This window comes from Trachurus japonicus, chromosome 4, assembly GCF_045865225.1.
Source record: "Trachurus japonicus isolate A0001 chromosome 4, Traja_1.0".
Lineage (NCBI taxonomy): Eukaryota > Metazoa > Chordata > Actinopteri > Carangiformes > Carangidae > Trachurus > Trachurus japonicus.
The window spans coordinates 2150048-2162308 of record NC_140910.1 but is presented as its reverse complement, the minus strand read 5'-3'; the positions used below and the strand labels follow the sequence as shown (position 1 = coordinate 2162308).

Genomic DNA, 12261 nt, shown 5'->3' with positions numbered 1-12261 from the left:
TTGGAAATTATTTATTCAAATTATTTAAGAAGTGTATGTCCAAACATCCATATCAGTATTTTATTTTAAGAATTAAGTTGTTTAAAACAAACATTTTGAACCTCAATTTCAAGCTAAATCTCCAAAGCCTTCTTTTTTTTTTTTCGTTGTTGTCGTCAAGTCAGGACTTGTGAGGAACCTGTGTGAGCGATGGCACCTCGGCCTCAGACTCCTGACTTGTACCACAGTTTGCCAAGACTATACTTTTCCATCAAGTGCTGTGATTGGTCAGTTTCAGTTCAGGTGTGAGTTATGTTTGATGCTGCAGACAAACTCCATCTATCGAGAAAGAAACCTGAGCTCTAAAAACATATTTAATCCCCGTTCACCCGTTCAGCCAGTGACACCAACCAGTCTTTGATGTTGTTCATTGAATTCCCACCACAGATTTGTCCGTGTATCAATCATACCATGAAGAAAAAAGAGAAAAGGAAAAATATATCAACGTGACAGGCTGAGTAAACGTCGGCTGGCTTTTACCTCTTGTGCTATGACAATAAATCAAAAGGTGTGCCAGTGTTAGGGAAGCTGTTCTGGTAATTGGTGTGCTGGGTGTTCTTAAACTAGTGCCTATAATTTAAACTTTCACTTGAGTTTGAACATCTATGTTTTGTATGTTTATCATTTTGTGCCAATTTCTTTGCGAGTTTGCATTTCTCTGCTTGACTGATCTGCTTGCCTGTTTGTGTTTTTTTTGTAATTGAAATCAATACATTTATAATTGCTTTAAAAAAATGTTTAATATGCGCCTTCATATTTATAACTAATTGCTCATTCTGTAAATGAAACTATTTATTAAAGAGAGAGGTGCCTCAGTCAAAGCTCAGATTCAGTGGGAAGCTAGAACGAATGTTGCAAAAAGACATACCACACCTTTTGTGTGAAAGTTTTTGTTATTGAGCTTTTTTTTATATCCACAAACATGACATTCAGTTTCCCTGTGTAAAGTCACATTTCAAATAAAAGCTAAAAAACTTCTCCTCTGGGCTCTCCTGAATCATTCTGCAGGGGCGACACACTAGTCGAGTGCAAAGTCATGATTTTACTTGATTAAATTTCATCTAGAGGACACACCACAACCACGGTGATGGTGAAGTGTGCAGGAGAGACAGTGGCCATCACAGAGGACAGGGAAGCCCTGCTGCTCACACACATCAGACACTTTATCTGAAATCAGCACAGCGCACACACACTCCGTCCTATCAAACGTCTTCTCAGGATATGAATCTGCTCTGCTCACATCATATAAATCAGACTCGGCGAGATTAGAAACTCTTGTTTATACGCAGCTACCAACACAACAGCGACACATTATGTATTCTGTGCACAGGCGGTGGCTGTGTTGCGTATACCTGGAGTCACCCATTGGTTAATGGGGTCCATGGTGTGTCTCCAGGAGGAGACAGACAGAGACAGCCTGAGTCACCGACTGCAAAGTGTCCCATCACACTCCAGCCTCAGCGCCGTCAAGACCTGTGACGTCACTGCATTTATTTCCTCTGGGCACACGGCTTCTCGGGTGTGTGTGTGTGTGTGTGTGTGTGTGTGGTACCAAGGAGTTTGTCCCTGAGGATCACAGTCTGTCTCTGCACACACAGACACACAAAGAGTCAAATCCCAAATAGCATGGTTCCTTACCCCAGGCAGATGCTGCTGTACTGGATATGATGATGATGACATCATCACTGTGTCCCGGCAGCAGACAGTCGTATTTCACAGATGCTGCTCTCACTGTTTGACCTGCACTTACTGCAGCAAACACACACTTACTGCTAAGACTGGATGTGCACCACACCACACAGAGCTGCTCTTTCCCTTATATTCAAACGGCTCATTAATTCATGTGGCAACCAGACTCTTATATTTAGAGGTTGATGGATCTGTGATGGCAGACACCAGGCTGCAACAATTAACTTTTACTGCTGAAAGATTTCAGTATTTTTCCCCACACAGGCCGACTGTACTGTCTCTGAGTCTCAGTCCCAGAGAAGAGCAGCAGTTCTGACTGACTGTGTGAAAATTGATCAAGTCCAGTCAGTTCTAGAGACTGGGGACACAACTCAACTACACATTATTCATTTTTTATTTAAAGGAGCAGTGACGTTTTTACGACCTGGACCTTATGTCTGGCATAAAATACGGTTGTTTATTCACTATCTGTATCTGGTGGTGTTCTTGTGGAATAGCACTAGTGAATCATAACAACAAATGAACGAGTTTCGCTGCAGATAATGCATTATGGCTGCATTCTCTGTGCCCCAATCACTCCCACTATGCTCTGGAATGGATCTAAATATCATCCTAACTCCTAATGACACTAAAGTTATATCGGTGAGTAAACAACCGTATTTTATGCCAGAAATAAGGTCCAGGTTGTAAAAAACAGCCCTTTTCCTTTAACCCAGCTGAACACCTACACACCATCCCATACACAACTGTACCATATTTAATTTGCAGCATGTAGGCTTCATGTCAAATGAAAAATATATATGTAAATGTAATAAATGAAAATATATTGAATGTTTATTAGTAACATTATGTATTGATATAAATGCCTATATGTTTATATGAAGGATTATATTACAGATGTTATGGTAAATAAATTAATCCAATATGCATATCTGTCAATATTTGTTGATATCATAAACAGCAGTGTATGATATTTGTTTTAATTAATTTAAATAAACTTGTATATGTAAGTTAATAAATCTTCTCAGCATATGGTTGCAACATTTTTTAAACATTCATTATATGTAAAAAGGCTGTACACAATTTTTACTCTTGGTGTTTCATATTTATTGTAAACTTATATCTTCAGGTCCATACATCCTCCTCAGCTGAACATGGCATCCCTGCTGATATAAGGACACATAGGAACAGTTTCATAGGACACCCGCGTGTCACGCGCACACTTCATGTCGGAAACATCGGGGCCAACAAAAGAATCACGGAGGCAGATTTTCATGGTTTGTTGCACAAGTATAAAGATGAGCTCAGTTTTCACTGCGCTTACTCAACCTCGACAAACAGCTGTCTTCAGAACAGCTGCACCGGCTCACTCATCTTTTTAGAAACCTACACTAACAGGGCACAGCAGCTTCTGGTGATCAGGGGGGTTCAAATGAAAACTGTCAATATGTAATAAGTGGATTGATATTTTCAGGACCTTTCCTCTCAAACCAAGCTGCGCTGATATAAAGGGCAGCCTGCGCCTGGTCCTTATTGATTGGCCGGTCCGCTGTGGCCGTGTGCAGACTCCCCTCAGGCTGCGTGCGTCTGTCAGGGAACCAATCCGTGGCACCAGTCGGAGTCAGTGAGTCTCTTTAAGACTACCAGTGCCATGGCACCATCACATCCTCTGACCACTGGAGCCTCCGCTCTGTCTCATTAGTGACGGCGCGCCACTAGGGGAAGCATTTTACGCACGAGCTCCTGTAGGGACCAACCGACAGCGGAGCCTCCGTCCTCCTGTTGCGCCATGGAGAACTCCAGCCTGGTGGCTGCTGGCCTGATGGACTTTCTGATGTCGGACACCGTGAAGCTACTTGTGGATTCTCCGGAGGACGGAGCCATGGCTGGACTAGGAGCGGCCCGGGGTGCCGTCTTTCTAGAGGGCAGCGGACTCAGGACTGGAGCGGAGTTTATGGCCGCTCCGCCGACGGAGACCCCCCACCTGGTCCCTGCCTTCTGGGACTCCCCGCTCAGTCACGGAATCAATGTGTTTGTGGGACTCGTCCTGTGCTTCACCATGCTGGGGCTGGGCTGCACGGTGGACGTCAGCCAGCTGGGGGAACACATCCGCAGACCCATCGGGGTGCTGCTGGCGCTGGTGTGTCAGTTTGTGATCATGCCCTTGGTGGCCTTTCTGTTGGCTCTGGCCTTCTCTCTGGATGATGTGGCGGCCATGGCCGTGCTCCTCTGTGGCTGCTGTCCCGGAGGAAACTTATCCAACATCATGTCTCTGCTGGTGCACGGAGAGATGAACCTCAGGTACCTCCGCCCTCCTCCTCTTCACACATACAGTATGTAGTCTGTGATGAGGCTGTAAACTTATTCAGCAGCTCCACTACAGATTACGCACTGGTGTCGGACAACTTCACTGTTGACTCACCCTCCACACACACACTCATTCACATAGTCTGTCAGGCTGATGAGCCGACACTGCTCCGCTAACAGCTCTCCCTCCTCTCCTCAGCATCATCATGACCATATCGTCCACTCTGCTGGCGCTGGTGCTGATGCCGCTGTGTCTGTGGATCTACAGCCGGGCCTGGATCAACACACCCGTGGTCAACCTCATGCCCTTCGGGGCCATCATCCTGACCCTGTGCAGCACCCTCATCCCTATTGGTTTAGGCGTTTTGCTGAGGTACCGCTACACGCGCGTGGCCGACATTGTTTTAAAGGTAATTGAAGCGCAATTTGTCAAAGTTACTTTTTCCAGTCAGTCGGTGTGTTTAGTTGGTTAAGACACTTAATGATTCAGGTTGGTGTTGGGCTAAGGCGCACCTTTGCGCAAAAGCGCAGTGCGTAATTGTCTTTTCCTGTCACAATACAGGGGGTGGGGTGGTGTGTGTGTGGTGTGGGGGTGGTCGCTGACGGCACCAACAGCGACATCAGAGGGTCTATGTGAGGGGGAGCTCCTCCCTTTCATTTGTGATAAAAGCCACACATGAATGAGGGCGGGCCACAGCAGAGGAGGCTGCAGAGTCCAGCTCCCTGCTGCTCCAGGCCACTCAACTATGTCACTTCAAATCCAAAGTCACGACTCCGTCATTAGCCTCAGTTAAAACATGGAAAACCTCTTTAAAGGGATAGTTTTACATTTTGGCAAATTGGCCCATTGCCACAATCCCTATAGTTTTAGGAGTAGGTTCGTTACCTTTAATTGTCGGTGCAAGCTGGCGGAGCAGAGCCGAGAGCTGCTCAGAGCTACGCTACGGAGGCTAATGGGATTTTTTGGTTTCCCTCACCAAACTCAACAAATACACAATCCAACAACTCCAAAATGCTCTCGTGCATAAGTTGTGACCTGCACATTCACCACGCTATGAGATAATAACGGAACGTTACCAGACAGAGTTGTTTTAGAGGTAAATTCATGCAAAACAGCTGATGCGCGTTCCCATCGGGAGCAGTTTTTCAGCAAGCAGTCTCTGCATTTACCTCGAAAACAACTCCGTCTCGTAACGTTCTGTTATTATCTCATAGCGTGGTGAATGTGCAGGTCACAACTTGTCCACCAGAGCGTTTTGGAGTTGTTGGATTGTGTATTTGATGAGTTTGATGAGGGAAACCAAGAAATCCCATTAGCCTCCGTAGCGTAGCTCTGAGCAGCTTGTGGCTCTGCTCCACCGATCTCAAAACAACTTGCACCGACAATTAGCCTAAAGATAATGAACCTACTCCCAAAACTATCGGGATTGGGCCAATTTGCCAAAATGTTGAACTATCCCTTTAACAGGAGGACAATTGGAGAATCATATTACGGTAGAGGGGAGGAGATCCTCTGTCAGGATCAGGCGTCCTGTCAGAAAACAGTTGTCATGTGAACAGAGCATCACCTTCACCCTGCCCCCCGTCTCTTCCAGACCTCCCTGTGGTCCCTGCTCATCACCCTGGTGATGCTCTTCATCCTGACTGGAGCCATGCTGGGCCCTGAGCTGCTGTCCACCATCCCGCCCGCCGTCTACGTGGTGGCCATCCTCATGCCTCTGTGCGGTTACGCTGCAGGTTACGGCCTGGCCGTGCTCTTCGACCTGCCGCCCAACAGCCGCCGGTCCGTCTCCCTGGAGACGGGATGCCAGAACGTGCAGCTGTGCACGGCCATCCTGAAGCTGGCCTTCCCCCCTCAGCTGATGGGAGGGATGTACATGTTCCCCCTGCTGTACGCCTTGTTCCAAGCGGCCGAGGCCGGCATCTTCATCCTGGCCTACAGGATGTACAGGAAGAAGGTGCTGCACAAGCCGGATCGGATGGGGGACAGCGAGGACACAGATATAACATATCAAAGGTTTAATGATGACGAGGACTTTGACTCCTCCTATGGTGCTGTGACAGTGAGTGACCCAAACACCATCATGTTGGACCCCTGCCCTCCTGACCCCACCCCTGTTTAATGTGCAAAAACACCAACCATGGGTGGACTCATGATCTCTGTCATCCCTGAAGAAGTGAAGTCCACAGAGACTGATGAGAAAAGGTGCTTCATGTCATAAGCTTCATTCATAATGTACTGATGAAAACACCATGTGTGAAAACACTGCTGTAAGTTAAAGATGCATTAATCACCTCATCATCAAAGCAAGACACTGTTAGTGTCAGTGCTTTAAAGCTGTGTGTGTATATAGGCTACATGTGTGTGTGTGTGTGTGTGTGTGTGTGTGTGTGTGCGAGAGAGAGAGAGGAACTGAAAACAACACAGAAACATATCAGTTATTCATGTGCAGATTTCCAGCCGTGCCGTGCCGTGCCAGTCCAGTCTCATGTCCATCAACACAACCGACAGGCTGAACAAATGTACAGTATGTGCGTGTGAACACCTGTAACAAGAAAATAAAAAAAGTGTGTAGAGAGAAAAGTGAAACTTTTTTCATACTTGCGTCACGTCTCCACACCTCCACACCTGCGCCTCATTAAGCCTGATGGGAGGGCGCGTGCAACTCAGTCCATTTAAATAGCTACACCTGGCTGCGTCTTGCTGGTTGAACAAAATGGCAACGTATTGTGAAGACCCAGTCGACAGCTATTTCTATTCCTCTTACAACCCCTACACGGGCAGGTACCCCAGAGGTAAAGACGCGGGGTGGAGATATAAGAGCTACCTGTCTCACTATGGCGACAGCGACGCCTTCAATAACCAGCAGCGCGCGCAGCTCAAGTCCATCTTATCTCAGATCAACCCCAAGCTGACCCCGCGGCTCCGCAAGGCCAACACCAGGGATGTGTCGGTGCAGGTGAACCCGAAGAAGGACGCCTCGGTGCAGTGCTCCATCGGCCCGCGGACGCTCCTGGCCCTGAAGCGGGACCCTCGGGACCCCCGGGACCCCCGCCGCCGGAGGAGACCGGAGACCGGGACCGGGACCGGGGCCGGGGCCGGGTCACCGGGGGCCAGCCCCAAGGCGGCGGCGGGCGGGGTGCGCTACCCCCGCACCCTGGCCGTGTACTCGCCCATCGCCTACAGGAGCGTCACCTCCTTCCTTGTTGACGACAACAACAACAACATCAGGGAGGCCTCGTGCGGGGAGGAGCCGCCCGGTGAGCCGCCCGAGTCCGCGGGGAACAGCGACGGGAAGAGAAGCGAACAGACCCAGCCTGCCGAGGGCGGACACACCGGGAAACCCCCGGAGCAGCGCGAGAAGGTCAAGGCCAAACAGGTGACGAGCGAGGAGGCGTTCAAAGACAAGGGGCGCGTGCGGTTCCAGGTGAGTTTACTCACGCGCTTATTTTTTAGAAATCACAGTGAACTGTTCCAGGTTTTAACTTCCCGGACATTATAAAGAGTGCTGTAGCCTATCTGTAAAAATGCCAAACTGAGAAAAATAGCTTTTTGTGTTTTTTTCATTGTCAGGTTTAAGCATAAAATAAACTGACCAAGTCTATAGCCTAATTGATTAGATAAAGGTGGACTGAATTAAATGTATTTTGTAGTTTGTCTTTCTGACCAATTTTGACAGTTTTATGGCAGATAGCTACTGCACTTTTGCCTTGGTTTCACAGTGCTTTTTTTTTGGATGGACACTAGCAAAGCCCAATAACTCTAGAAATTTGAGCAGTCCCAATATCAAATTCTAGCAGATTGAAGAGATTATGCCACACTTTTGATTGGTAAAAAAAAAAACTTTGCCTTTTTGTAGGGCAGCTTCCCCCACTAACAGATGACAGCATGACATCTGCTCCACATGTTGAAGTAGCTTACTGAAATATTGTAAAATAAAACAAATTGAGCACACTCTCAGTGCCTCTGAGTGGAAGGAAGTGGGATCTGGCGACTTCTTCTAATATTAAAATGAATTCTCTTAAACCTTCAGCGTCTCTTTACAGTAGCCTATCATGTGACTCATCCTAAAATGGCTCATTAGCACTAATCTGTTGGCCCTTAGAGATGCTCCACTCTGAAGCAGCTCCACCGTAACAAATGAGTGTGATTGGACTCAGGAGAGTTGATATGAAGCTGCAAACATCTGTTCAAAAAACAGAGATGAGAGAGAAAACTGCTCTGGATGTTTTGTTTTTTAAGTAGATTAATTCTGAGGTGAATTTAAAGGAGGTGGGCCTTGTCACACTACTGTTGACTCTGACCTGTGTCAGCTTGAGGACATTAGATCAGGAATCTAACAGTGGAACAACCAATGACTTTTTTTCTTTCTTTCTTCTTGCCATCAGTTTCTGGAACAAAAGTACGGATATTATCACTGCAGAGCATGCAATCTGCGATGGGAGAGTGCCTATGTGTGGTGCGTTCAGGGCACCAACAAGGTGAGCACCTGTGTCAAACTGTCACAAGTAATTTGAGGTCAGTGACTAGCCTAATTGTAATAACCAGGGGTCAGCAAGATGACATTAAGTTATTTCAGTTGAAAAGACACATTAATTGTGTTCAATGTTTGATTTGACTGGGCTGTAACACACCTGTCCACTGCTGTTCCAGGTTTACTTCAAGCAGTACTGTAGGAAATGCCAAAAGGACTTCAACCCATACCGTGTTGAAGACATCACATGTCACGTAAGTCCTTCCTCCTCTGCTCTGTGGGATTCAAACGGCCCCTGTATCAACACTAAACTCACCTGCCCTTATCTTTACTTCCCCCTCAGATTTGCAACAAAGCACGTTGTTCCTGTGCAACAACACAACGCCACGTGGACCCCAGGCGGCCCCACAGACAGGACTTGTGTGGCAGATGCAAAGGCAAGCGGCTCTCCTGCGAGAGCACGTTCAGCTTCAAGTACATCATCTGAGAGGCGTCTCGACTGAACTCTGCCTTGAACGCATCAGTGTGGGTCCGGTTGGGGAGGGGCGGTGGCGTCCCCAGCCACACTGCCATGTTTACAGATGGAATAATCTTTGATGTGAAGCATGTACACAGTTGTTTCACTACTTTATTTCATGCCTGTTTTTGTGTTGATGAAAGTGGTGGTGAGAACCACACACTTGCCAATGTAATAAATGGCAGCTATGCACTCTTGTGGTGAAGCTTTGTTTTCACTCAACGCAAGGCAATTTTATTTGTATAGCCTGTTTCTTTTTTAGTTTGTCTCAAAGGGCTTTACATGGCATCATAACATCTTCTGCCCTTATACCCTCACATCCACTGAGGAAAAACCTTAAGGGGAAAAAACCCTGACCGTCGTCTGAGCTTCTGTCGGTGAAAACACCAGTGACCGTACTTCAAACTGACTGTAGTTGAGTCAAGAACCACTAATGACAAACTCATGTCTGCTTTAGTCCAGTGTTCTCACTTGTTTCCACACTTAACAACTTACGACCAAAGTGATTGTATGATTAGGTTTTTATTTATCCAGAGAGAAGGCTGGTATGTGAGTGAACAAGGAAAAAAGAATAATGCACCTCTACATTAAAACATCTTCCAAGGTAAATAAAATATTCATTAAATAATTAAGAACAGCATTCAAATGTACCAGACAAGCAGGGAAAAAGCTCTCTGAGGAATGAGTACAGTGACTGTTACAATGTGCCATGACAAGATTTCCAGAAAAGCGTTCAGGTAACGGTTCATGTCCTGCAGTCACAGCAGCAAGTTAGGGCCATACTGAAAAGCAAAGCGCAGCCTCGACCAACGGCCAGTCCCCCCCCCCCTCCACACACACAGAGCGTGTGGACAGGAGGCGGCAGAGGGCGAGAGCTGCTCCGCAATGTGTTCAACCTACATGGACAAACAAACCTTTAAAGTCTCCCCTTCATGAGGCCTTGTGCAGAGGCCATGCTGGGGCGCGGCGCCAACAAAAAAAAGATCACGATGGAGAGAAGGAATGCGAATGACGTGGCTTGGCTGGATTGGTGCGGTCATACGGGAGAGGAAAGCTACATTAGATCTCCCATGCCATCACCATCACAAAGGCAGGTGGCTTGTCCCAAATGAGCCCTGACCCCCGTTTGGAAGACCACTACCATCAACCAAGGCAGCCTTTGGGAAAAATTTGAAGTTTGCGTGATTGGATGACGAGGCCGGGGCCGGAGCGGATCATTAACGACTCAGATCTGGTCTTGGCTTTTTCTCTCATCACATTAGCTTTATACAGACATCCTACTCGGATGAACAGTGCATTACACAAAAGTACAAGGGAAAAATACTGGTTTTACACTATACATTTTCTAAAATATATACAGAGTAAAATAAGTTATGTTTCCGTCATGAGTTGTAGCCAGTCTGCACTTGTGTGCAATTATATGCATTTGTGTGTGAGCGTATACCAGAATATCCAATATATATCACACAGTCAAGAGTCTCTAAAGGCAGCTACTTATTTGGTTTAAGAGTGAGTTTTGCGTGAAGACCTGTTGAAGGGGACCCTCCTCTCAAAGCAGATCAATAAACAGATATATTTCTCTTTTTACACTCCCTGAGGGCAAACCTTCCCTACAGGGTTACAATTACATGTTAAATATCCTAACATTTACAACCTAGGATGTTAGCTCTAATAAAAAATACATTTCTCAAAAAAATATTCTTGCAGTGCTTTTTCTCTTTCAAGCATGCTTTGGAAAACTCTTTTTAAACAAGGTTTTTCTGTGTTTGCTTATGAATCTCGACGGTGTGTCCTCACACATACGACACCTCCTCTGGACATGCTCACATACATCATCTCCCAGCGCGCGGGCCCCGACGAGCCCACTGGTCAGTACGATATGCTCATCAGGTCAGATCCAGCAAAAAAACAAAACAAAAGAAAAAGAAAAATTAAATCAAAAACCAAAAAAAAAAAAAAAAAAAAGTAAAAAATATCATCCCACTGCGTCCTCTCTTATTCTTCCCCAGGCACACCACCACATGACTTATTGCAACTGAATTTTGCAAGTTGGCTTAGTCTGGGAAAAGATATTTGCTTTAAGCATTCATACATATAATAATACATATTAAGAGTCACAGTTATTCCCACACATCCTTTAGCCCTTTAAAGGTGGAGTCTCTCTTGTCCTCCCTTGGAGCCCCTCACTGTCTACCCACTCTCTGCAGCTGCGGGGGGGTCTGCAGGGAGCGGGGAGGGGGCTTTTGTTTGTCCAGTCTAGCCTGCCGTAGCGCAGGCTCACAGTCCGGTGCTGACCATGGTGGTGTGGGACTGGCAGGCCTGCGCCTGACTCAGAGCTTCACGGATCTGCAGGTTGAGCTCCATGAGGCGGGTGCTGGCCTGGGACAGGTCCCTGCTGGGGCCCACCACTGCCAGGCAGCCCGTCTGACCCAGCGTCTGGTGACGGAAGTAGATGTGCAGGAGCGTCTGAACTGCGTTATCCGTCTCATTGCCAAAGATGTCGTTGGGCCACAGAGACCTGAAGAGAAGGGAGAGAAGGAGGGAGTTAGGACAGGCAGGAAGACTTCCTTGGCTCTGAGAAGAGAACGACACTGTTCACTCTTTATTTATAAGGCCTTTCTTCACAAACTACCAGTTTATCTAACAAACTTGCTTACTTTTAAGTTATTCAGTTACTCCACTCATAATCCCCTGGCTCTTACTATCCCAAATGTGAGGACTGAGGTAGGAAAAACTGCCTTTGAGTATTTTACACCATTCAAATGGAATAATCTTTTGTCACAGCTCCAGCTGGATGCCTTGATTCCCTTTAATCACTTCATATTATCATAGACTCCATGCATTCTGAGTGTACATGCACTTGTTGTTTTTTGTATTACTGCTTTATGTTTACACCTTGCATGTATATTGTATTGATGAATTGTTTGTAATCAGGGCGTCATTGGAAAAGAGAGCTTGCTCTCAATTGGCCCTCCCTGAATAAATAAAGGTAAAAGAAAGAAGAAGCTCCAGCAAGGGCAGAACTGTCCGATTTGAAAAACTATGATGACCACCTCATGGATGTTTGTCTAGCTGCAGGAAATGTGCTCAAATTCCCCCTCCTGAGTTACAGCACTGAAAACTGACCCGAGGTGGCTTTGACGAACATTACACAGTGAACTTGACCTTTGACCTTTTAGATCACTTCATTTTATTTATTTTATTAACATTTATGCTGCACTGCGTCATAATCAG

General features: G+C 46.4%; 3 protein-coding genes across 27 annotated transcripts in view; 2 read left to right on the top strand and 1 right to left on the bottom strand.

Annotated features, from left to right (window-relative positions):
- Nucleotides 1-3339: 3339 nt before the first annotated feature.
- Nucleotides 3340-6278, top strand: slc10a4 (solute carrier family 10 member 4). Its single transcript, XM_085773285.1, has 3 exons — nt 3340-4029; nt 4235-4445; nt 5631-6278. The coding sequence occupies exons 1-3, from the start codon at nt 3518-3520 to the stop codon at nt 6156-6158; spliced, it is 1251 nt and encodes a 416-aa protein (XP_085629411.1). The 5' UTR covers nt 3340-3517; the 3' UTR covers nt 6159-6278.
- A 459-nt stretch (nt 6279-6737) lies between these two features.
- On the top strand, nt 6738-9219 carry zar1 (zygote arrest 1). Its single transcript, XM_085773330.1, has 4 exons — nt 6738-7463; nt 8425-8517; nt 8690-8764; nt 8854-9219. The coding sequence occupies exons 1-4, from the start codon at nt 6753-6755 to the stop codon at nt 8995-8997; spliced, it is 1023 nt and encodes a 340-aa protein (XP_085629456.1). The 5' UTR covers nt 6738-6752; the 3' UTR covers nt 8998-9219.
- Nucleotides 9220-10269: 1050 nt separating this feature from the next.
- fryl (furry homolog, like) overlaps nt 10270-12261 on the bottom strand; it is a 77859-nt gene continuing 75867 nt past the window's right edge. For 24 of the 25 annotated variants that reach the window (XR_015035682.1, XR_015035683.1, XM_085773304.1 and 21 more), the window contains one exon: nt 10270-11545. Coding sequence is in view for 22 of the 25 variants with exons in the window: in XM_085773304.1 (XP_085629430.1) it covers nt 11305-11545 (241 nt within the window). In the remaining 3 variants the exon portion in view is untranslated. The remainder of the gene's footprint in view (nt 11546-12261) is intronic. The other variant, XR_015035684.1, reaches the window with a different exon arrangement.